The following is a 23,958-nucleotide window of genomic DNA, read 5'->3' as shown; positions in this document are numbered from 1 at the left end:
ATGGGGTATTGACTTGTGCTTATGCAAATAAAAAAGCTATTTTGTTTTAAGCATTGATCTACATTTCACCAAAATGTTCAAATATTAAGTAAAATTGTTCACAATTTTATTCTGGCTGATTTGGTTCAGCATTTTATAAACAAACAAGCAAATAAATAAATAAATAAATAAATAAATAAATAAATAAATAAATAAATAAATAAATAAATAAATAAATAAATAAATAAATATAGTGAATGTACGTGACATGAATGGCGACCTTGAGTGCCTTGAAAGGCGCCTTATGAATAAAATGTATTATTATTATTATTAATATTATTATTATTCCAATTTAAATCAACACATTATTATTCCAACGTAACATGGACAAAATATACATAGTTTTTGGTATGATTGTAAAGTTTGCCCTTGAAAATGAATTTTAGAGCTACGATATAAGCAATATATATTTATATTTTGACAAAAATATATAATTTTTCATTTAATGTCTAAGGATTTTTGCCACCTGATGAAATCGGCTACCTCTTTAGTTATGCAGAGCATTCATCTGTACCCCTGGAATATATATTCTTAAGAAACATATATAATAAGGATTTAGTTTTTTTGAAAGAGAGAGAAAAAAAAAGGACTTAAACCATGGTGACTATACGCGAGTGATTTCCTGAAGCGCCTCAGCCTCTGTGATTTCTTCCGGGTTTGAGACCTGTTCGTTTTGTTTGGGTGTATCGACCCAACATGACAGGACGTGTGCTGCTGTGATCGCGTTTGTGATGCGCAAGGTGCTTGGGGGTCTGTCAAGACAATGTTTTGCATGGATTTCCACACCTGTGCAGGCAGGTAAAAGCGACGAAGCGACTCGGAAGTTTATTCTCCCTCCCGACTTGATACACCTGTTGCTTCCCTTTGGACGCGCAAGGAACAGAGGTCGACCACACAGCGGGCTTTTTCCTAAACCCGATTTGATATTTCGAAGAGGACATTTGTGTTGCAATTATGAAGGTCACGGTGACTTTTGGAGACAGAGCGGTGGTGGTTCCGTGCAAAGCCGAATGGACTGTACGGGATTTAATCGACCAATCAACACGAAGATACCGTAGGATTTTGGATCAGGTAAATACTCGTGCATGATGAATTAAAAACACGCACATATTTGCACTTGTTTTGCAACATTGTGCGGAATCGATTGTGGAACAAACTCGTAGTCGATCGTCAGCATTCCGCTCATTCTTAAAGTTTCCAACCACTATCGGTTACGTCATGCGTCACGTGACGTAGTGATACGCACCAACGCTCAAAAATCTAAATTTCTGTTAGTGCGTTTCATCCAGTATGGAAGAAAAACACCAATATTGTAATATATTTCTCTCTAAATTACGGTATGACATGATTAGAAGGAAATCAAGAAGAAAACTACATAATTTACATGCTAAAAAGTAATACTGCACTTAATAAAATAACAATTTGAGATTTTCGTTTCTCTTTTATGCTTCAGTTGTCAGGTTTAGAATTGTTTTTGCTTTTTATTCTTTGAAAGAGTAGAAAAAAAGTAGTAAGATATACATCATTTGAGTCACCAGGGAGAAGGTGTCTGCCAATGCATCATCATCATCATCTGCATGCATTGATACACTTGTCAATCATTTGTTTATTTCTCCTGGAGGTTTTGGAAAGAGATGGAAGGGTGTGTCTGTTATACCTGTAAAATATTTACAATGGAATCTAGTTCTACGTAAAATTTATTTTTGAATGACAGCTTGAATTACAGACAGTGCGGGACTTGATTAAACAATATTGTGTTGCATTGATCAATTTATTGGTAACAACTTATTTTTTAAACTGGTCCAATTTAATGTTAGAAAGAGCTCATAATTGATTGGCTATTTTGACATGTCACAAAGTTGTCACAAGGGTTATTTTTCACCACTCAAAGTCCATTCACACACAAATAACATAACATAATGAGTGGATGATTTGTATGAGGCGGAATCACTCTTTGATTGATTAGTAAAATAAGTGAGTGAGTGTTCTTGAAGTACTGTATAAACATGAACTGATCCGGAAGAAGGAAGAAAATATAGAATTCATATAGAAATTTCTGATTTAAGAAGGAAAAAAGAGCACCCCCTCCTCGAGTGACATGCAACCGACACTGTAATTTTGATTATTGCGGCTACGCTATTTCTAGCTGAATTTCGACAAATGGTATTTCTAGAAATTTGATTTTTTTGATTAGTCAGCATAGTTTGTGCCGTATATACTTCTCAGGGTGGGATTGCGAGAAGCCCCGGCTGTCAACCCGGACAATAGCTTCCCGCTAAAAGCTCTAGTATCTCAGTGGGCAGGTGGAAGTTGACTGTTTAATGCCCCTCTATGTGGCCGCCGTCTAGGCCTTGTCCTCGGAGTGATGGGGAATTAGGATTGGTGACAGGCTGCGCTCTTATCATCTGCCCGCTTCGCTTCATCCTGCCTGTGCGGCCTTTCCCTTGGCAAGTGGCGAGGGGGGGGGGGACAAACACATCGAGACTCACACACACACTGGGTTTCACTGACAGCCCACTCAGCCCATTGGCCCCTGTTGATTCCGAAGAAGTCTAAATGTGAGCATGTGATTAGATTACGCCCGGGGCCTCGATCACTCTTTATCGGGCATGTTGATTAGTCGCTGCGGATGCTGACTCAACGGCCCGTGGAGTCCTCCTAATAGAAGCAGATGATCATGAGGACATCACATCTCTGCCGACAACACTCATTCCACATCCTTAGGACAACGTCAGAAAGCTGGTTTTAATTTTACCGGAAATCTTTTCTGCATAAACTTCCGTAACCCTCCAGTTGTTTCCCAGTAGAGATTGCCAAAATGTTTGCATGTCATTCACAGTTTTAGAAGACTACTCTTGTTCTTGTGAGTGCTGAATTTGTTAATGTTCGAATATAGAGAGAGACTTTCAGTGCTGTGTTATTGTCCAACCTGAAATATCACTGTTCACTGTCGTGGTGCACGTCTTGAGGAGCAATTCTCGAGTCTCAGGAATCAGAGAGAATTGATGGATTTGACCCCACGGAAAATCTCTGGTGAGATTTGAAGTGAGGCGATCATAGCACCATTGCCCATATCGCTCATCATTGTGGACTAACGTCAGACTACATATTGGGACTGGTCAGTAATCAATCACAGTAGCACAGTCTGGAATTTGACACCATGAGCGGTGATGAACGGGACAGTTTGTTGTCTGGTTATGGATCACGTTAGCAGCTGATCATCACAATAGCATGTTCCACGAAGTCAATGATTGTCATGAATGGGTTGAATGTTTTATCTGTTGAAAATGAAATTCTGGTTTGAACTTGAAGGCCACACTTGTATTATTTGCCGTCTTGAGCTATTTTGTTTAAACTAAACTAAGTCATTTTGGATGTATAGATCATCATTTTGTACAGTAATAGTACAATCCAGGGTTGTCTAAATAAGACTCACTAATTGGCAGATGGGCAATCTTCTACAATCTTGGTGGAAAATTATGTCTTGAATGGCTACTCTATGTTTTTGTGATTTCACTGCATCTGAGTTACTCATTGTTTTAAATGGTTTACTTAATCCCAAGTACACGCCTGAGGAAAACGAGGGGCAGAAAAATGTAAGCCAACAAGTTTGACCGGTTTGTCCTGTGCCGTGCACATGCTTTGCCCTGATGTTGTTGCAGCAGATCCAGTTTACTGTGACAGTCAGGTGGCTACAGCACAATCAGCACAATTTGATGGGATCCACTTGTCTTCAATCAAAAAAATGCTTCAACTTTAAATAAAAAAAAAATAATGTTATGCAAAATGCAACAAACTGCCAATGCAGAATTTATATCTAGAATTTGATTACATTGTGCTCTTGTACCTTGTAAAATGTGGAAAATAATAATAATGAGCCCCATATCCTCTGAGGTCAAATGAGAGATAAATGCATTCGTAAGTGCACTTCCACATTAATGAATGTTTTCGTTTTGAATAGATCAAAGATTGTAGCCCGCTCAGTGTCGTAACTCTTACAATACAGGGTGTGTATGTTTTGAACTCTGTCTGCAGTGAGATAATGAAATCAGCCTGGAATTTGACCGCTGGCACCCCACCCACATAACAGAATTTTTTTTTCTCTCGCTCCAAAAACATGCATGGTAGGCTGATTGTGCTCTCCAAATTGTCCATAGATGTGATTGGGAGTGGGTATGGTTGTTTGTCGATGTGTGCCCTGTGATTGGCTGGCAAGCCGTTCAGGGTGTCCCCCACTTACTGCCCAAAGATTGCTGGGATTTGCTCCAGTGCGCCCGTGACCCCAATGAGGGCCATAAGCTGTTCAGATATTGGATGGATATTATTCTTGAATATTTGTTTCATATTTGACAAACTTATTTTCTACACTTCAGCCCATTTAAATATGTTATACTGCAGGTTTCAGGTTATGAGCCACAGTGCTACTTTTCAAATATATTGTTAAATTCTCACATACCCACTGAAATGTCTTTGCCTACCTCTATTTTCAAACCACCGCTGTAAAAACATCAGGCCATTCAACGAGATGTAAAGAAATTGTCGCTAAATTACTTTTTGCTTTTGTGTGCAGCATGGGAGAAGTGCGGTGAAAACCCTTCACCTGGAGTACACTGATGGAGGCATCCTGGACATGGATGACCTGCTGACAGACCTAGTGGAAGATAAGGACAAGGTAAGACAAGAAAGTGTTCTTTATGGCTCTTAGGTGAGCGAGGTGAAGCAATTTGTCGCTCAGGTTTGCTTTATTTTGATGTTTTAGCCTGCCACGATGATTGTGGGGCTTTGCAGAAAAACTTTTAAGTCATCTGTCTCTTTATTTTAGAGACTGAAGGGGCTGCAATGATACTTGAGTTTTGTATAAATTTGCACCAAGGTTTAAATAATATATAGAGATAAAATAAATAATACAGATAAAATGAATAATAAATAATAATTATTAATAATAAATAATATAGATCAAATAAATACAATTAATAAAAAACAAAATAAACAAAATTAATGAAATAAAAAATAATTGTCATGTTTAGACTCTCCCCGCCCCCCAAAAAATCTAGTCTACATTTCATTCTCATATACGTTATGTAGGAATACACTATTATTATTTTTATTTTTTTTTACAAGTGCTGTACACTATCCTCCTTGGTATTTAAAATGTAGGAACAATTGTCTGCTTGTATCTTTGTGCATGTGTGCAAGTGTGCCAAAACAGCTTCAGTAAAACAAGGTGAGAGAAGTGAAAAAATGGATGTGAAAGTGTCAGCAGAAGTGGGAAAGACGCTGTTTCAATCTCTCAGAACAGAGGCATCATCTTCTGGCTGCGTTGTATTAATGTGTGCATGGTGTTTGTGACTCACAAGTTTTAATGATTCCATTCCAAGGCTCTGTCTCCCAATGTCACAGCTCAGTTCCGTTGCTAACAAGTCAGACTGGCGTCAGCCGCCTTCCCTCGGCTGCGGTTCTTTTGGGCAATTACAGGCTTTGCTAGAACCTTTGCTACTGAGGAACTGTCCTATTTACCTTGTTCAGCTTCTACCCGATTCTCGAAACAACTTCCCCACTTTCATCTCCACTCTAATTTTATTCTTTTGCTTTGCTGCTGATGAAAAGATGGCGAGGCAGTGATCCTCGCCATGTGCCAATCATCTGACTCGTCTCGTCTCCAGCCTTCCAGACGCTTTCAGCTCGGGCAGATTAATGAGCTGCGGCTGTTTTTTGTGATTAGCCTTCTTTTGTTTTTCTGTCTTTTATTACCTTGCCACAGCAGACAGATTTTGTCTTTAGTGTTTTTTCTTTTTGTTCCATTATTGTGGCCGACGGCATCATGCTATCAATCATACCGTGGTGGACTCATTGTGAACGTGTGCACCAGCTCAGCATGGGCCCTGTATTAGCGCCGGATGCTAATGAGTTACAATGGCTGGCTGTTTGCACATGCATGCACGCACACACACGCACGTGCACAATAGAGCGCATACAGTCATTAACCTCTTAGCCACCAAACAGCCTCATAAAATGTTTGTTGAGCTTATACAGTATTACTCACACAAGTACAACAACGCAGCAATCTGAAAATGATATTCTCTTTATTAGCATCCTCCGTTTATATTGTGGGTGTCGTTTGGAATCGGTGTAAATCTCGTTTGATCCTTTTTCTGTCAAGTTGTGACCTTTTAGGGGCGTATTTCTCTTACTTCCCCACCTTTGTCTTTCAGTAGCTGAAAAGTCTGACTGAATTTGTGTGATGTAAAAGTAAGAATGCCCTGAATACAGCTGCATGAAAAAGTATGTGAACTAGGGTCTGACCGATATGGATTTTTTTAGGCTGATGACTCAGATATTTGGCAACACTGGTAACAAATTAATCAAATGAAAAGTGCCTTTCGTTTGTTTACATTAGTTTACATCATTTGTGTGTTTTTGCGACATGAAAATGTCATCTGTTACATCTTAAATGTCAGCTTTAATGGGTGACTATAGCTAATAACTTACGGTAATCCGACAGAAAGAAACTTTGTGTGAGTGAATAAGATGTGATCACGGGGAGTACTGCCGCCTTTGATGATCTATGACACCTCAGGCTCACCCACCCCCTTCGCTCCGCCAAAATTGTCATGGTGAGCAGCGTTTGATTGGCATGTGAATAGCAGCTCAGGAAATTGGCCTAAGGTTCAAGTGCGCTAATTAGAATACCTTCAGACTCATGCCAGACTAATCATCATGCAGCACGCTAAACATTTTCCATACGTCTTAACCTGTGAAGTTATTCAACACCTTGTCTGACATGCGGGATATTAAAGAGTGTGGCTTGTCACGAATAAAGTAAATCAGTTCTAGTACATCTGGTTGCAGTGTACCTAATGTCCCTCCATGATTTCTTACATTTATTAACCCTTCAGCCTAACCTAAGCGGAACAAAAGCCACTCCCTCATTCCTTGTCTGCTGCTTAGTTTTTCATTCCAGGCAAGATTTGCCTCTGAATTTTAATTGAGTTAGCACGGGTCACTGTGCTAGCTTCCGACGTTGACTGATGGACCCCCTCCAAAGTCATTTGTCAGCTCACCAAAGCAAAAGACTGGAATAAGCTCTCTTTGTGTTCTTGCCCCGTTGGTGTGTTGTGACTAACAGAGGTCGTGAGGGGTCAACGTAATGGCAGATTGTGTCGCTGCCACAGTTATTACAGTACATTGTTATTCTGTCAGTATCACAATCACCCATTAGCTGCTTTGTCACGGTTTTGAGATCCCAGTGGGAGTGCAAGGTGGGGCTACCTTTTCAAAGCCACATGCACACAAGCTTAGAACGAAACAAAGATAAATCAGCTTAATAAATATCGAGCATTTCGGCACACAAGCCTGGTGAGAAGCAGTGCACACCTTGTTATGAGTAGAGCAACTTATTTACAGCTGACCTACTCTGACTGGACTCATTGACATCGCTGTGGGTTGGCTGAAGTCTGTTGTGCTAATAACTCAAATCTGTTGAGACTCACACTCTGAGCAGTGGGACACTTTCACTGCAACGGTGGGGATGATGAATGTGTATAAACCTGAATCCAGATCATTTAGGCTAATGTTTAATGATTCTCTGGTGCGACTGCACAGCTGCGTCTAGTGTGAGAACATCCGCATTGCATAAACACATCTTGTTATATTATTATTCTATTTTCACGCCTCATCTTCAAGATGTTTAGCCTAATGATTTGCCGCTAATATGTGTGAATAAGGACCTTGAGTTATCCTGCAATGTGGAAAAGGAGCAATGTTTACATGCGCTGACTAAAGTGCTTGCGCTTGACATAAATAAATGTACTACATGATGAAAGAAATTACAATATTGCCATTTTAAACTACCGTACCTAAAAACCTAAAATTTTCTCAAAAGCCGACAGTGCGCCTTATAGTCCGGTGCGCCTTATATATGGACCAAATTCCTAAATTTAAACTGGCCCGAAGCATTGTGTCATGAAATCAATCATAAGTGGCCCGCTGAAGACTATGAATCATGAATCAAAAAGACTATGGATCATTATTTTGTGATTATAAAGTAATTTGTTGCATCTGAAGTTGAAATAAAAAAGATAAAATGGAGAATGATTTGATTTGGATTAAAAATCTGACATGATGCATTAGTGATGCGCCTTATAGTCCGGTGCGCCTTATAGTCCGGAAAACACGGTATGTAAAAAAAATGTAAAGTCTCCCCTTCAACTAGAATTTTATTTTTATATTCACATGTGAACATTTCCTCAACACTAACAATAACCACTCAAAATAGCAGCGTCAGGGTGACAGTTTATCGCAATTGCCAGTGTTCCATTTTATATCCATCCATTTTTTGAATCGCTCTATCCCGATGTGGGTCATTTTTAAAATTTTTGTGCAAGTGCTTCAACAGCGTAGTGGTTTACTTTGGTGCAATGGATTGGTCTGTCAGCTCCATCAAAGCAATGTTATGTTCAATGTGGATGTTCCATGTGCAACTGCTGGCATTTCTTCAAACGACAAGCGATGAGCATGCTCAAGTTGGTGTGACAACACCTCTGCATAAAATTCCTTTTTTTTTTTTTTTTTTTTTTGAAGGAGTCCTTCCCCACATCCTTGACAAGCTAGATTAGGCATCTTTTTCTTCACTTCACATCACACATGTATATTTCTGTCTGTGTGCTATCCCCCAAATCTTCTACTGTCGTGTAGATTTAGGCTGGCATAGAAGCAGGATTAGCTCTGAACTCACTCGTAATACCTCCCTTTTTTCTACGACTACCAGTAGTAACCATTACCACTGCCACACCTAAAAAAAACACTTGTCAACAATGGTAACGTGGTTTTCAATGCAGAAAAATGTCTCCAAATTGTTTCGCAACTTTTTTTTTTATACCAATTGTTTTGGTTGTGGGGAAAACAATTTTTATTAACAATCTTAGTGACGAGTTTGATAATTGCGCAAGTTAGTAATGCATTACTGTAGTTATAAAAATAGTCAAATCTATATTTTTATTGTGGAATATATGACATTTACTACATCCTTAAATATCAAAATTATTATTTAATTGTGTAGCATTTGTGTAAGAGAGATGATTGGGTTTGCATTTGCTGTCAAGATGCAGCATACTACACCCTTTGAATTATGCATCGTTCCTTCAAAGAAAGAATGAAGGATGGCGAAGGGGGCATTTGTGAGATGGATGACAACGGCACAAAAGCAAAGTATCTCAATAGACTGCTACCTCACACACACTTACTCAAGAGGCACACACACATCCAAACACAGCAGCCCAGAAGAAAAATGAGCTGATTAGTATGAGGCAATGAGAAAAGGAAGCGAGTGTTTTTTTTTTTTAGGCTGTCCGTACGTGCATGTGCACAAGCTGATATTGACTCTTACTAACATGCAAAACTGTTTGGCCAAAGCAAGGTGTCACTGTTCATCTTTTTTGCAGTCTACAGATTATCCTCATAACATTCTTTATTGTGCAGATCAGGAAATAAAGTAAAGGTGCAAGCGATACATTCCAGTCACACCCGAGAGAGGTGAAGCTGTGATATTGAAACAAAAATAAAACACACTTTGAAGTATTTCTTACTCATTTCTGACTCTCTTGCTGTCAAGAAATAGGGGAACTATTATATAACAACACTTTGAGGAAACAAAGACATTTGCATAGTTCTCTAAAGAGGCAAATCGTACATTCCGTGTGTGTGTGTGTGGAACAAAATGGAGGGGTTTTCTCCAGTCTGTATGGCACAGCGCGCAGTTAATTTTAGCAAATGATTGAATACATTATTAATGACGCATCTGTGAGTTGCAACATGTAAACAACGCCTACCCTTTTCTTACATCTGCGTCTCATCTGCTTATGCTGAAAATGGAAACCAAATGATGCACTCACACCAGTGTCAGCAATCAAAATGTGTTGCCTATGTTTTAATGATTAATCTTGTACCAGGAGTTAATTAAAGTTCATTCTCATTGCCACCCCTTCCTAGATGAGAACACTTCTCAGTAATAACTAACATTGCCGAGCAAAAAGAAAAGGGAGGCACATACAAGGACTGAAATTTATATTTATTTTCATTGTAATGACATTCGTTGGATTAGATGTACCATACGTTGTTGGTAAACTATAGCGTTGGCTTAAACGGCGTCGGAGCAAGCCTTGCTAAACATCTGAAAACGATATGACCGATTCCCACTCGTATGCACATTCTTCCTATTTAAAAATGATTTTAAAAACAATCCGTTTTTATTTTGTGAGGTGTCAGGTACATCCTCGGCTTCACTGTTGTTGACTCGGTAGCACTTGTTATCATTTACATCGGAGGTGTCAAACTCTTTTTTTTTTTTTTTGCGGGCCGCATTGTAGTCATAGCTTCTTTCAGAGGGTTAGGGTTAACCCAAATAAATGTATGAGCACCTCATATTATAAACAGTAAAAGCTACAAAACAAACTGACAACTCGTTTTCAAATCAGACGGATAAAAACTGGTCAAATATTTAAAAAAAAAAGATATTAAAAGTGAAGACAAGGGGCAATTCTAGTAATGACACACGAATTTGATGCACAATTTGTCTTCGCGGGCCACATAAAATGATGTGGCGGGCCGTATCTGGCCCCCGGGCCTTGAGTTTGACACCTGTGATTTACATATTCTCTCAAACGACGTTCTTGCTTTCTATCTCATGCAGTATTTTTGTTATGCTGAGGGCTCAAATAAATAAACTGGCTAGTTGCATCTCTCTATCTACTTGGAAATTGTAATCCTGCCAAATATAACCCATTCGTAATAAATGTACCTGAAATCTGATTGTGTTTTCTCTAACTGTATTGTTACATTTTTTACATCTTAAATACATAAGTCTATTTATTGCTACTCTCCAAGCCTGCCAACAAAATCCACAAAGGCCACTGAATACAAATTTCACTTCATGAGTGCGTCTCACCTTTCTTAGAAAATACATCGAATATTGTTACCACTTTTTGGAGAATAATGCATGCTAGGTTAAAATCATCCTTAGGACTTTGCGTGTGTGTGCTTTTTGTGTGTTCCTTCGCACGTATAGCACTCTGCCCTTGGGAATCTTCGTTGATTGATGCAGTCAGCAAGCTCGGGGGGGCGAGAGACGGCCGCTGGGGATGGATGGAGATAAGAAGGGAAAGAGGAAAGCTGATAAAGGAAGAGCTAGAAATGCATTCATCAAGCACCACAATCAGATTGTTTTGTTGGTGTCAAGTCTTTTTTTTTTTTTTTCACCCTCTTCTCTGCAACTGCCAATCCCCTGGAGTCGTTTCTCCAATGCACGCTTGTGCACGTGCACATATGCCCATGCATGCACACAGTTAAAGCGTGCAAGTGTCAAATCTTTGCGAAGGAAGGTGTCATGCTGATATTAAATCATGGGAGGTTGAGAAGAGGGACGACATCATGGCGAGATAGAAAACGTGTGTCACACTGTCTTTAGTTACACACCTACACGCAAACACACAAAACTGTTTTTATTTGTACACAGTTACAGCCCTTAACTTTGTCAGATTTTTAATGAGACCACCTCCACCCTTCCATTATCCACATTATCCACACATCAGCAGAGGCGGAGCCCCACTATTGATAAACGCGCTCTCATTTGCTCTAGAAGCTGAGTCCTTGTCTCAATTAGGATGCTTCGTTGTCCGCTTGCCCTCCCTCAATCTTATTCTTCTCCAGTGCCTTTCTCATTTTGCCACCCGTGTCATGGCACGGGCGCACAAATTTCATTTTCACATCAGAAAGTAAATTATGCATTTTAAAATACTTCAGTCTTATGAAGTTGGTTTATAGATTTGTTCACAGCTGGAATCTCCATGTTTGAATTCTTCAATTGCAGGAATTTTGTGTGCTAGGTCCAGCAAGTGTTTTCCTGAGTTGTCAAACTCTTTTGGGGGAGATTCAAAATTTGAATTGCAGTTGCACAACGCGCCGATTTTGAAAATTACATCCAGTCAAAATTAGGGCTGCTTGGATTAGATGAATTGTCACAATTTACACTACCATTCAAAAGTATGGGGTCACCCAGACAATTTAGTGTTTACCATTGACATAATAACGAGTTACAGCGTGTTTTTGATGTACCGTCATGTTTGGTTACACTAACATATTGTAGCGTGTGCTATGGATTACAGAGGCATTAGTCAGTGGATTGTTTGCAACCAAAACACAGTTTGTAGTGACACTGAATCATAAACAGCATAACCTCTCTCGCTTCATTTCTCTCTCGTTCTGTCCCTCCCTCGTTCCCATACTCTGGAACAGATGATTTGTTTGGAAAGTTAGAAACAGCAGCACTCAAAGTAACATTTATAAATATGCCAAGAATGCTGTTGCAAAGCTACAAAGTTCAATAAAGGTTTAATGGACTGTATCATCTTAATTGTCTTTATCTTTAATTCGCACATAGCTGTGATTTGATTAGTCGACTAATTGCATAGAAGCTCTCACATAGGCTAATAAAAGAGTTCTTCTTTTTTTTCCTCTTTTCTTTCTTTTTTTTATATATATTTTTTTTTACAGTACTCCATATTGTAAGCCTCAGAACCCGATACAGGCTCACGCAGTTGAAGTCACAAGGCATCCATTTTTGTAATTGCCCAGTGATTCTGTGCGATTGGCCAATCTGTCATTTTTTCGCAATGGTTTGGTCCAACTTGAAATGTACTGCAATGGTGGAGTTCAAATTGACACTTTGTCTTTTCCAGCTGGTGGCGCTGTTCGAAGTGCAGCGTGGGATGACGGACAGCCCCAGGGAAAGCATTTCTAATGGCGATTCCAGTGCGACACCCAGTCCAGAGCCCCTGAGTTACTATTCACATACGCAGCTCCAGGAGCCAATCAAAGGGGAGATAGAAGTCAACGAGGCCGCCCTCAAATCAAGTAAGTCTGTTTTTATGCTATTTTAGTTTTATTTGTACCTACGACTACTGGATGCTGAACAAATCCCTAGATTAACAACTCAATTGATTAACTCCTAATTTAGCAACACATCAATAAAACACCAGCACATTTTTCTTCACATCCAAATGCACAGTCCCAGTAACAGCCACCATTTCCCAGCTGAGCAGATACACACTTGTAAATCTGTCTCCACGTCGTGTCAAGATGCCCCAGTCCACTTTTATCAGCTGTGTGTTGCCCACTTTGCTATTCAGCCTGTACCACCTGCCATCCAGTTAACCACCTGGCTTCTTCAGCCTTGACCCGATTCCATCTCATTTCCTCGCAGTCCCCGCACGGCCTCACATCCTAACTAGATTTTGATGACTGTACTTTTTGGCTGAACATGAATGGATTTATTATAGCCCTTCTTGCTCCTCTTCCTCCTCCTCCTCCTCTTCTCATCCAACAATCTTGTCGCGCCATCCTGCCTCCAGCCCAAATGAACCGACTAACTTAGTTACAAACTGATCCTGCGAGGAGACAGACTGACGTCAAGACCTAGCTTTTGTTAGTTAAACATGCGTACCGTCACGTGAGAAAGTCCCGGTTGTGATTTCAGAATTCTTTTCACACCTAAATGCTTCAGCTCATTAAACCAATTTCAAAACTTCCAAGTAAATCTCAAATTAATTAAGTATGCAAATTGTATTCATAAAGAGAAAAAACAAACCTAAAACTATGAGAAAAAGTAAATACCCCCATCAGACAAAGTAAAATAGGCCCATATATATATATATATATATATATATATATGTGTGTGTGTTTGTGTGTGTAGATATATCACAGTATGTCCACATTGTCTGTGTAAATTTTTGAACCAACCATGCAATCTCAGTTTTCAGTCAGTTTTATACTCGCTCTTACACCCATTTGATTATTTACAATAATCTGGTTATAGTGTGCATGTAATCGTGCTGAGTAGTGGCGGAAGGAATAAGGAGTCATTCTGTAATCAGTTAGACGTCAAAGTGTGTGTTTCCGTGTGTGTGTGCGTGCGCGTGACGGACCGACTTGTTTGAACAGGATGATTGGACTTCACACTGGCCCAGTGGGATGATTAGACCTGCATCGATCCTCTGCTACACGGAAATACGCACACACACACGCACGCGCATGCACGAGAGAAAGAGCGTCCTTATCGTATCATCCCATGAGCAGCCTGAACTGGCTTGCTCAGTCGATTGCCAGACAAACAGACAACACACGTGCACACACAAACATACAGTCAGTAAGCTACACACTATGCTTGCAAGTCACCATCAGTGACCCTGATATCCTCATAAGGTTTCAGACCCAAACGTCCTTGTTGGTACCACTGCCCCCTCAGTGAACCGGTACTGAACTTTTTCAGAACCGACCACAAGAAGTTCTTGCAGTATAGCTCCCGGAGCTATATAGCAGATTGAGAGTTCTAAGCAGATACGTTTGTGAAGCCCCTTTGGATCTCTTCAAAAACACTGTCGAGTGAGGAGGAGAAGCATACATTTACCTGTTTTTAACCTTCAATGATTATCAGAAGTGTCTCCAAGGCAATCTTGTTCACCTCCATTTGACCCATGGGTGACTTTTACCAAAGGTCAAAGATAGTGCACCTTTAAAAACGAGGGATGCATGGAACATTAAATAAAAGGAGGACTTATGAATGAAGAAACAGAGATAAACAGAAATTTGTCAATTGATTGTATTCAAGTAGCTTGGTGGTAAGGTTGAAATCAGCCAGAGGTTGCATCAAGCAAGCGTGAATACGATTGGCATTTGTAATCTGAGATGTGGGAAATCATTTTAAATTCATTGTTGGACAAACCTGAACACGACATGTGGAAGCTGTGTGAAAGAATATCTGTGACCATTTTTTATCAGCTCCACACACACCCTTCAGTTTTTTCATTCCTACTTGTTTTCCTCCTTGACACTCTCTATTCTACCCACGTCTGATCAGGACCTTGTCACTGCCCCCTAAAGAGAGATTGATTACAGGAAAAGAGAGGATTTTTCTCGTATTCCCCCCTTTTTTCTCACTTTTCTGCTTCCCTTCTTCGTCACAATCTTTCAGTACACTACTCTCATTTATCCTGCACCCACTCCGATTTTTATTTTTTCTCTGTTGGCCTGGGTGTGACCACACCCTGACAGAGGATTTTCCACCACACCAGCTCCCTTCAGGCTGGATATTAAAAGCCCAAGGCAACACAAAGCTCCAAATTAGATTCTTTTGAATTGTTTCTTGATGGATTCAAACTTGCTCTCGCTCTCACCCTGCTGCTTTGGCCAGGGGCAAATATTGATATACCTACATGTGTGTGAGTGAAGATGTTTCTGTCAGCGCTGTGAAAGCTTTGAAATTATTGTTTGAAGAATAGGGAGGTGTTTTTTTCAACATTCCGGGTTTGTGACACAGCCATAAATAAAATGCACGCCTCATGTTATTACATCCATTTTTATTAAAGCCACCAGTAGGTCTGAATTTCAACAGACTGGCTTTGTCCAAGCAGTTCAAGTCTGTTTAGCTCAGCATGGGTTTTTTTGCAATTGAATTTGATTTGATTTTTATTTATGCGAGAGAGCTCCACGTTTTCTTTCACCGGTGGAAATAATTTTGAGCTTTGCGCTTTGCTGGAAAAAGAAATTCTTTAATAAACGAAACTTCCTTCTTTGCCGCAGACACCCCCCTATTGGTGAGGAGTAGCAGTGACTCAGTATTGGCCCCTCCCATTGAGATGACCACTGGATCAACATACCATGACCAAACCAACGAAGCCCCCAAGATGGTGAGCACTGTTAAGTAATTTAAGTATATGAGAACATTTTCGGTATTTTCCAGCATTACATTAAAATGTCTTGGACAAATAAAAGAAAGTAAATAAATAACCCAAGCATGAAGACATCCCATTGGCCATTTTGCTGTTTATGGCATGCCCTCTTTGAGGACAAAGACGAAGAAGCGTTCACCCTGGACTGTGCTTCGGGCAGCACTTTGAAATAGAAGTGCACTCCATCTTTTTCCAAAGATGCCGCCATTTAACAGCACAGTGTTGATGATTTGTGTTTTCTTCTGTGCGTCAATGTGCGTGAGAAAGGGAAAAGGAAATGTGGTACTAATATAAACTCAGCAATGACTAATCATTAAAGGAATCAAATGCAATGATAATTGGCTTAAGCACACTGGATCATTACAGATGATTCAAATGACATGTTAGGCCTACTTTATTATTCTGTTCCCAGGTGTCTTAGTAACAATAACCACCCTCAAAAGACCGGAAGGATCAAGAATAAAATGTATTTTCTCAACTGTTTTTTCCCGTGTATGTTCAAGCAGCTATTTTTAGTGGGCGATAAACAAGCAACTGTGAATGACAAAGCACATGTGAGCTGCTCCAAGACAGCATGGATTCTATTTTTCCTTCATGGAGTAAGCTCCAGACTGCTTAATTACACTTTGTCAATTATTGTCTTTATTAAATGTGTAGCAGACACAATTTTGTCCATTTATATGTATAAATCCCAAAAAGATATGGGCTATGTGCTGCCAGAAACTGAATTAGAATTTCTAATCTTGTATAATTGCATTTAAAAAACTGTGCATGAATTGTTCAATTTGAATGTATTGGTCTGGAACGGAAGTCCGCAAAAATAGAAACTCAATTTAAAATTATACACAACCACTAAAGGTAAGATCTCACTCACCCAGTAACGGTTACACATGTAACGAATGTTTTCTTCATTAAAACATCTTCGCGACTATTTGCGACCTTGATCGAACCCTGATGAAAAATCAACCTCCAGATTTTCATCACCTTGAGGTGTGGTGTTAACACAGCAAGGGGTCACACCTAGCTACGTTACTCTGTCTGGTGTTAATGTTCCTTGTGATGTAAAAAAAAACAAAATGACACAAGTATTGATTACTTGTGTTCCCTTGTGTGCGCTTACGGCAGCATGAATGCTCATACCCGGAGGTTGCGGCTTCAGTGATGTATTTTTTTTTTGGAATCTCATTATGGTTGTGATGGATGTGAGGTCAGTGATGGTTTTGCTGTATGTGTGTACATACCACACACATTCACATTCCTGACATACATCATGTGACAACTGCACACATTTCTGAGTCTTCTGTGAAACACGAAATCAAACGCACGTGTGATTTTGTATATTGAAAAAGTAGGAATATTATGACTGAGTGAGGTTCAGAATTGTGTTGATTTTATGTCCGAGCAAAATCGCTCTTAATCACAGGATTAACGTCACACTCGCCACTGGGTGCTTGATCCTTTCGTGGTCTTGTTTGTGTATTTTCTGTCAAGTACAGTATGCGTTTTACGTCATACTAAAGGAAGTGTTCATATATTATCACATGCGGCTGAATTTCAGTGAATTTTAGCGTTTAAGCAGGTGCAAATACAAGGTACAAGCACGAGGTGCTTTTTTTTTTTTTTTTTTGCTGAAGCATGTTTTAGGTGCTTGACAGCAACCCATCTTGCATTAGGTCACGGGAAGATGCTCAGCGACAATAGCGCCTCTGGCTCATCCTACCCCCCCTCCCCCCAGCCCTAATAGACACTCTATTGTGAGATAATCTCTAACTGTCCGCATAAGTAGGTCAGTGTTTGTTCAAGCGACATATGCACGTGTTTAGTGCTTTCTCTCTATTTTTTTTGGGTTTGCTCTTATCAGATGGTAATATTTTGGAGGATAGTAATAATAGTAATACAGCTGTGATTTACTGTCAGAGTGTCGCTTGTGTGTTTTTCTTTCGGGGTGGGCAGGTTGGTTATGATGGGGGTGTGTGCAGAGAGCTGGTGGGCGGGAACTTTTTTTTAGCCATTAGTGCTTGTGACAAACTGAAAGTGATGAGGCAGAAGGACCGAATTGTGCCCCTCTTGCCTTTAATGATTTGGGAACATTTTGACAGGGTGTCTCAAGGTCTTGCATCAGTGGCCGCTTCAGTTATCCTCAATTTATTTGCACATCTCACTCCTTTTGGTCCAGGCTTGTTGACTTTGCAGACGAATTTGACCAAGACCTAGATCCTTGCATGACACAGGTCAGTGATGTAGTGTGGGGGTGGGACCTCCTAGAAAGACGTAAACACAAAGGTAGAGAGGGAAGGAAAGCTTTGGTGGCGGAGCTCACTGACCAGCGGGCAACAATTTGCGAAGGTGATTGATGATGACAGTGCTCGTTTACTGCACTAATTGAGAGCAGATCGCTTTGTATTAACTGAGAAGATTGTAGAAATCTTTTTTGTCTATTTGGCTCGTTATGTTTTATTTGGCAGCCCTGACTAAATTTGTCCTTTTATCATTTCAGGAAATCAACCATGCGCTGAAGGGAGGTCCAAAATATCCGACCAAGATGAACCAAGTCTCATTTAGGTAAGATTGTGCCCCTCTGTGAAATATTAGTAGTCAACCTATATAGATGAAAACAGATTAATGCTGCAAGACTGGACAAAGACTAGAAATGTTTTTTTAACAGACATTGCTAAGCTTCATCAACATTTTTGCACCATAATTTAATGCTTAGAAATTGCACTGTTTTGTTGTTTGTGTCATGAATTCTCACGGGAACTTATCCATATCTGTTATGTCATAACCAAATCAACATGTGACTGTCGCCAGCACAGTATGTTTGGAAAGAGGTCGAATTATTTAATTGCTCATACTGTAGCTCACAGGTGGCCTGGACATGAATTGGCTTAGGAGGCGGGGGGGATTTTTCACCATTTTACAGTACAGCAATATCTTGACAGCACCGTAACAGAGTAGAGGACCAGCTCGCACAGATAGTTTGCCATGGTAACAGATGGATGGCGGTGGAAGAAGCTGCATTTCAGCGAGATCCACTGACAAGTTCGTTAGGCACTCGGTCCCCGTTGATGTCGGGGAAGTCAACCACGAGTGGGAGCTCCATCTGTCTCACTCCTTGTTGCGCTTTTCATTCATTCTGCAGCACCCCGCTTCCAACCCCCCCCCCCTCTCGGTGAATGACTTTGTTTGTTTGTGTCGGTAAGAGGCTGAAATTGGTGAGCTGTTCTGCATATTAGCATGTTGCACTAACAAGCTGTGGCTTCAGCTGATGAGCTTGTTTACCATTTTATAAAGTATCTATGAATATAAACATATATGCATGCTGGTATGTGCAGGACTGGCCTACATCATTCATAAAGTATGAGTGGGTACTGTCTGAATCTGCTTGTTTATTACTATATTTATATTTTAGTAGATTAAATATCTACTACGAATGTAATTTGGTAACATAAAAACTGATATCGATTTCCAAAATTAATACTTATCTCCAGAATACCAGACGAAAAATAAGCAGTTTTGCGTGACAGATTGCAGATCAAAATTGAAACTCATTGAAACACATTGAAAAACAAAACTCAGATTCAAAAGTTTTATTCAAATCGTGTAGACTGTCCCGAAAAGATTTGCTGGCACACGCAGCTAGCTCGCAACAAGCTTGAGCTGCTTATTAGTGTAGCTCAATGTGTTGCAGCCTTGCTGATGAGTGAGTAATAAGCTTCACTTCTGACAAGTATCGTTCTCACTAAGGGAAGGCGGGTAGCAATTAACAGAAGATAAAGAAGCCTTGCTAATTGCTGAATTAAGTTAAGATATTTTGTCCCCGCTGAAAATATTTCTAGATAGTTTGCTGCTAAACACAAAGTGAATTTAAGAAATATAAACAAGTGATTGTATTAAAAAAAAAAAAGAATACCAATCATTCATTTGTAATATTCTCATTGGGTAAAACAAACTAGGCTACGTTCACACTGCAGCTCGATTCAGATTTTTATTTATTTATATATTTTTTATTTATTTATTTCAAATGCAACTTGGGCCACCTTCCTATGTGACTGTTTTGATTGTCTGTGAATCTGCAAAGTTGTTTGGAGTAACTTCAGGTTTGACTTTAATTTCATCCCACTTGAAACATGAAGCATTAAGTGGACATTTGTGCTAATAGTAGCAATTTAGATAAATAGACGGTTCAGTTATTACGTGACGCAATGGCGTGATGTCATCCTTAGGGACATCCATGAAATGTGATCAAAAAGCCTCGCCTCATTGCCCCAAAATACTGAACATATTTTCACCTCTTTCAGAATCACTCCTCTATTTTACGGACTCAAATATTCACACACCAGACAAACTGAAGGCACATTCAATGTGTAATGTGAACGCTGACACGAAAAAAAAAATCTTATTTGACCGGATATGTGCGGGCAAGTCCTTCATCTCTGGCTTTCACTCGATGCTGGCAACATCGGTGAAGCATTTTAAATGTCCTACCAATCAGGCTCCAGCAGGTTCTTGGGTGTTGACAAACTGATTGATTCCTCCACCAGCTGTCCAACTGTGATGAAGTAGTCCACACAGCCTAATGGGCATAAATAATAAATGTTTTTTAGTACACGGGGAGGGTAGCTGGGAACACTATTTAATTCAGGTGTAACTCTGCTCTCCAGTCGTGTGTATGTTGATTCCTTGTATCTTCAATCACTTGCTTGTTTGTCACGGTTTAACAGAGGAGTGTTTGACTAGTCCAGTTAGTCTACAGGCTTGTAGAGATAGTGAAAAAAAGATGCCTTTAAAAACACCCACTTGTAATTAGGAATAGGGCCACCCACCCCTCCCCCCCATGTCTTGGTTGATGATGTCACGGAAGGAAGCATTCACAATTTCCCCATTGGGAATCATTGTACAGACTATGACTTAAAATGTCCAAAAGCAGCTCCAAAATTTACATGGACATCTTTACTGAGATGGCTTCCTTCCGTGACGTAGTAGTTTGATGTTTCAAGTCAAGCAGACGCTGTCCAAGTACTGACATTTTTTGATACAGTCTTATCACATAAGTGCCAATGTTAGGCTCACGTTGCTGTTCCTCTAAAGCCAAATATAAATTCAATACTGTTACTCGAATTTGCAGATTCACTGAGTCAATCTCCCTCCCAAGCAGTCTGTCTCCTTGCCTGAGTGGAACGCAAGATGACATCGAGGTTGGATGGCTTGCTCGGACTGCTGTCGCGTTGCAAAAAAATCCAAAACGTATCCGATCTAAAACGACACGTAAAAGCGACCCAGGTTTAATATAAAAAATAAAATGTAATTGAGCAGTTCAGACTGTCATAAAATAATCAGATACAGGTCACGTATGGGCAAAAAAAAAAAAAAGTCTTTTTCTTTATCTTGAGTGGTATCATCCTTGTTTATGGGCTCTCAGTCACAGTTGATATCTAGCACAAGCTTATTACAGGGGCTCAATCTGGTTTCCTCTTGGCCTTCCTCATATGGTTATCTCACCTCTATTGTCCAGCAGCTTTGGGTGTTTAAGAAGCAGCTTGATAAGGAGTGAAGCAGCAACCTGAATCCCAGTCTTTCTCTCTTACACACATATAAACACGAACACAGTTACCTGCAAGCTAATTTGTGTTATCTGTGTTTTCAGGGTGAAAATGTAAAGAAACTATTCAGCAGTCAGTACGTGTGTGTACGTGCGTGTGTGTATGTGCACGTGTACTCGATTTGCTATTGAATATGTAAACACTGTACAGTATTTGTAAATGTGCATTTTTTTGGCAGCGCCCTCACAAGAACGGTGAATGTAATTGGAGATCATGGGCCCCTTGGTATTCAAGTCATACCGTATTGCTCCTCTCTCAGTGGAAGGTGAGTACTTTCACACACACGTACACGTAAATGCACCCGCACATGATTCCTGCAACTTGTAATCCACTCGAATATTGACTGGAAATCCATGAGATAATCAAACGCTGCCATGACATCATATACTGGATGTATTCACTAATGATGGGCAAATGAAGCTTCAAGATGATTCATGAACCAGTTGTCGTGTTTACTTAGACCTCTAGATGGCACTCAGTTCACCGAAGAGCTGAAAGCCCGACGACTTTCCATTTCTTAAAACCCTCACTTTAAACCAACATTGCCATCTAGACGAGCAAAATAATATAACAACTGGTTCATGAAGCTTCATTTTCCCATCACAAGTATTCACACCCCTTGAGTTGATATTTTCTCCTCTGTGTGTTGCACAGGATGCTTGGCCTCCACATTCAAAACATTGAAGAAAACAGTCGCACCAAGAAAGAGAATATCTTTAAAGAGGACGAGTGTATCGTCCAAATCAATGGAATAAAGCTTCAGGATAAGTCGTTTGCAGAGTGAGTATGTCGTGACGGGATCAAGAAGTCTGTAAAACGTAGAAACTTAAAAGTGCTGGTTACATTGACACAACAAAGAAAGTCTATTTTATAATGGGGACGAGGCCATGAGATTTTCTTCAAGGTTGAACAGAGATGTGGATTTTCCACGAGTGTCTCATTCTCAGTTCTCAGGTTTTCAGTCTATTCACCATAATGTCCCTTTTCGCCACCCTGATGAACTTAAAAAAATCTATTTCATGAAAAAAAAAAATGGAACTGGCCAAACAACTCTGGGATTAAGTCGCAAGGATTTAATTAAGAGCTGAAACTGGAAAAACCCATCCGCCATTGCTGTAGCCTGATACTTTCTTTACCTGTCACTCAGTTCACCAGGAAAAAAAGCGCTATCTCGTAGTGTGCCTCCTTTTAATACGCTTCTGTCCGAAAGCACACACACCAACGTTGTCTGCCCTGGTTCTACTCTTCTTCCTCTTCTTTGTATAGCTCATTTTATGAGTGACAAACAAACAATTGCTTGGTTCATGCCAGTGTTTAATTAGAGGTGGGAAAATGAAGCTTCATGAACCAGTTGTTGTATTCTTTGGCTCCTCTAGATGCCATTGTTGGTTTAAAGTGAGGGTTTTAAGAAATGGCAAGTTTTCAGCTCTTCGGTGAACAGAGTGCCATCTAGAGGTCTAAGTAAACACAACAATGGGTTCATGAATCGTCTCGAAGCTTCATTTGCCCATCATTAGCGTTTATCAGGGTTCCTTCAAGGTCACAAATCTTTACAAAACATTTGCCAACAGTTTTTGTGATTTTGAAAAGATTACTCGACTCTATTTCTCTCTTTTTGTAGTTCACAGGAAGTCTTTCGCCAGTCCTTGTCCTCCCCTTCTATGCAACTGGAAGTTGTCTCCGTTGCCAACAAACTTCGCTACGAGAAGGGCCTGATCGGTCAACTGTTCAGTGGAGACAGCAAAGAATTAAAACCAAAAAGCCCAGTGGTGACCCGTGCCAAAATTGATCTGCATCCTCTGCCCAGACAAGATTCCAAACCCAATGAAATCTTGAAGCGTCAAAATACAGGAACCAAAACCCCAGAGCCACCTCCGCTAAACCCAGTGGCGACCCCTGTGAACCCTATACTAGCAGATTCTCAGTCTGGCAAGTCCCAGCCGGAAAGGTCTTCTCCCATACCAGCAGCGCGCACAGCTCGCTCTTCACCTCCGAGGAGCCGCCGGCAGAGCCCTCCGGCCAATAAGAGCTCTGGTGTGCCTGGGCCAGCCAGCCTTGCAAACAAGAAAGGTGGCAAGAGGATCAAAATTGACTTGAAGAAAGGTACATTCTGCACATTTCATCCACACGTTTTGCTATAAAGAAAAAAAAAACCTTTAAACCACTGCAGCACCACAAGCCCATTGAACATTTTGCTTATATTTGTTGAATGAATTAATTACTTAAGATATACTAATTAGTTGCTTATAATGGAATAAAACTATTAGCTGTTAAATGCAACTTTCTCCTTGTATCATCAGAGGTCACCGCAGTGACTCGCGTGATTTCTTTGGCACATTTTTTTTTTGGACAGAATGTTTCCTTTTTGTTTATTTCCCCCTCATTCCGGGCTTGGCCTAGGCCCCATGCTGTGTGAAAGGCAGTCTCGTAAAATAAAAGTATTGATAGCTAAAGAAGTTTACTTTGAAATGTTCCATTTTTTTCATTAATTAAATTACTTTTAAAAATGTAGGACAATTAAAAACATGGCATATTAATAA

The 23,958-nt window shown here is 40.1% G+C and overlaps 1 protein-coding gene across 2 annotated transcripts in view; it reads left to right on the top strand.

Annotated features, from left to right (window-relative positions):
* Positions 1 to 690: 690 nt before the first annotated feature.
* Positions 691 to 23,958, top strand: part of LOC125988534 (partitioning defective 3 homolog B) — an 85,599-nt gene continuing 62,331 nt past the window's right edge. For both annotated transcript variants that reach the window (XM_049753842.2, XM_049753841.2), the window contains exons 1-8: positions 691 to 1,110; positions 4,610 to 4,711; positions 12,771 to 12,945; positions 15,670 to 15,776; positions 18,316 to 18,380; positions 21,597 to 21,683; positions 22,073 to 22,198; positions 23,040 to 23,521. In XM_049753842.2, coding sequence (XP_049609799.1) covers positions 994 to 1,110; positions 4,610 to 4,711; positions 12,771 to 12,945; positions 15,670 to 15,776; positions 18,316 to 18,380; positions 21,597 to 21,683; positions 22,073 to 22,198; positions 23,040 to 23,521 — 1,261 coding nt within the window. In that variant the 5' untranslated portion in view covers positions 691 to 993. The remainder of the gene's footprint in view (positions 1,111 to 4,609; positions 4,712 to 12,770; positions 12,946 to 15,669; positions 15,777 to 18,315; positions 18,381 to 21,596; positions 21,684 to 22,072; positions 22,199 to 23,039; positions 23,522 to 23,958) is intronic.

Source organism: Syngnathus scovelli, chromosome 2 (assembly GCF_024217435.2).
Source record: "Syngnathus scovelli strain Florida chromosome 2, RoL_Ssco_1.2, whole genome shotgun sequence".
NCBI classification, from domain to species: Eukaryota; Metazoa; Chordata; class Actinopteri; order Syngnathiformes; family Syngnathidae; genus Syngnathus; species Syngnathus scovelli.
The sequence above is the reverse complement of the archived record's forward strand: the minus strand, read 5'-3'. Positions and strand labels throughout refer to the sequence as shown.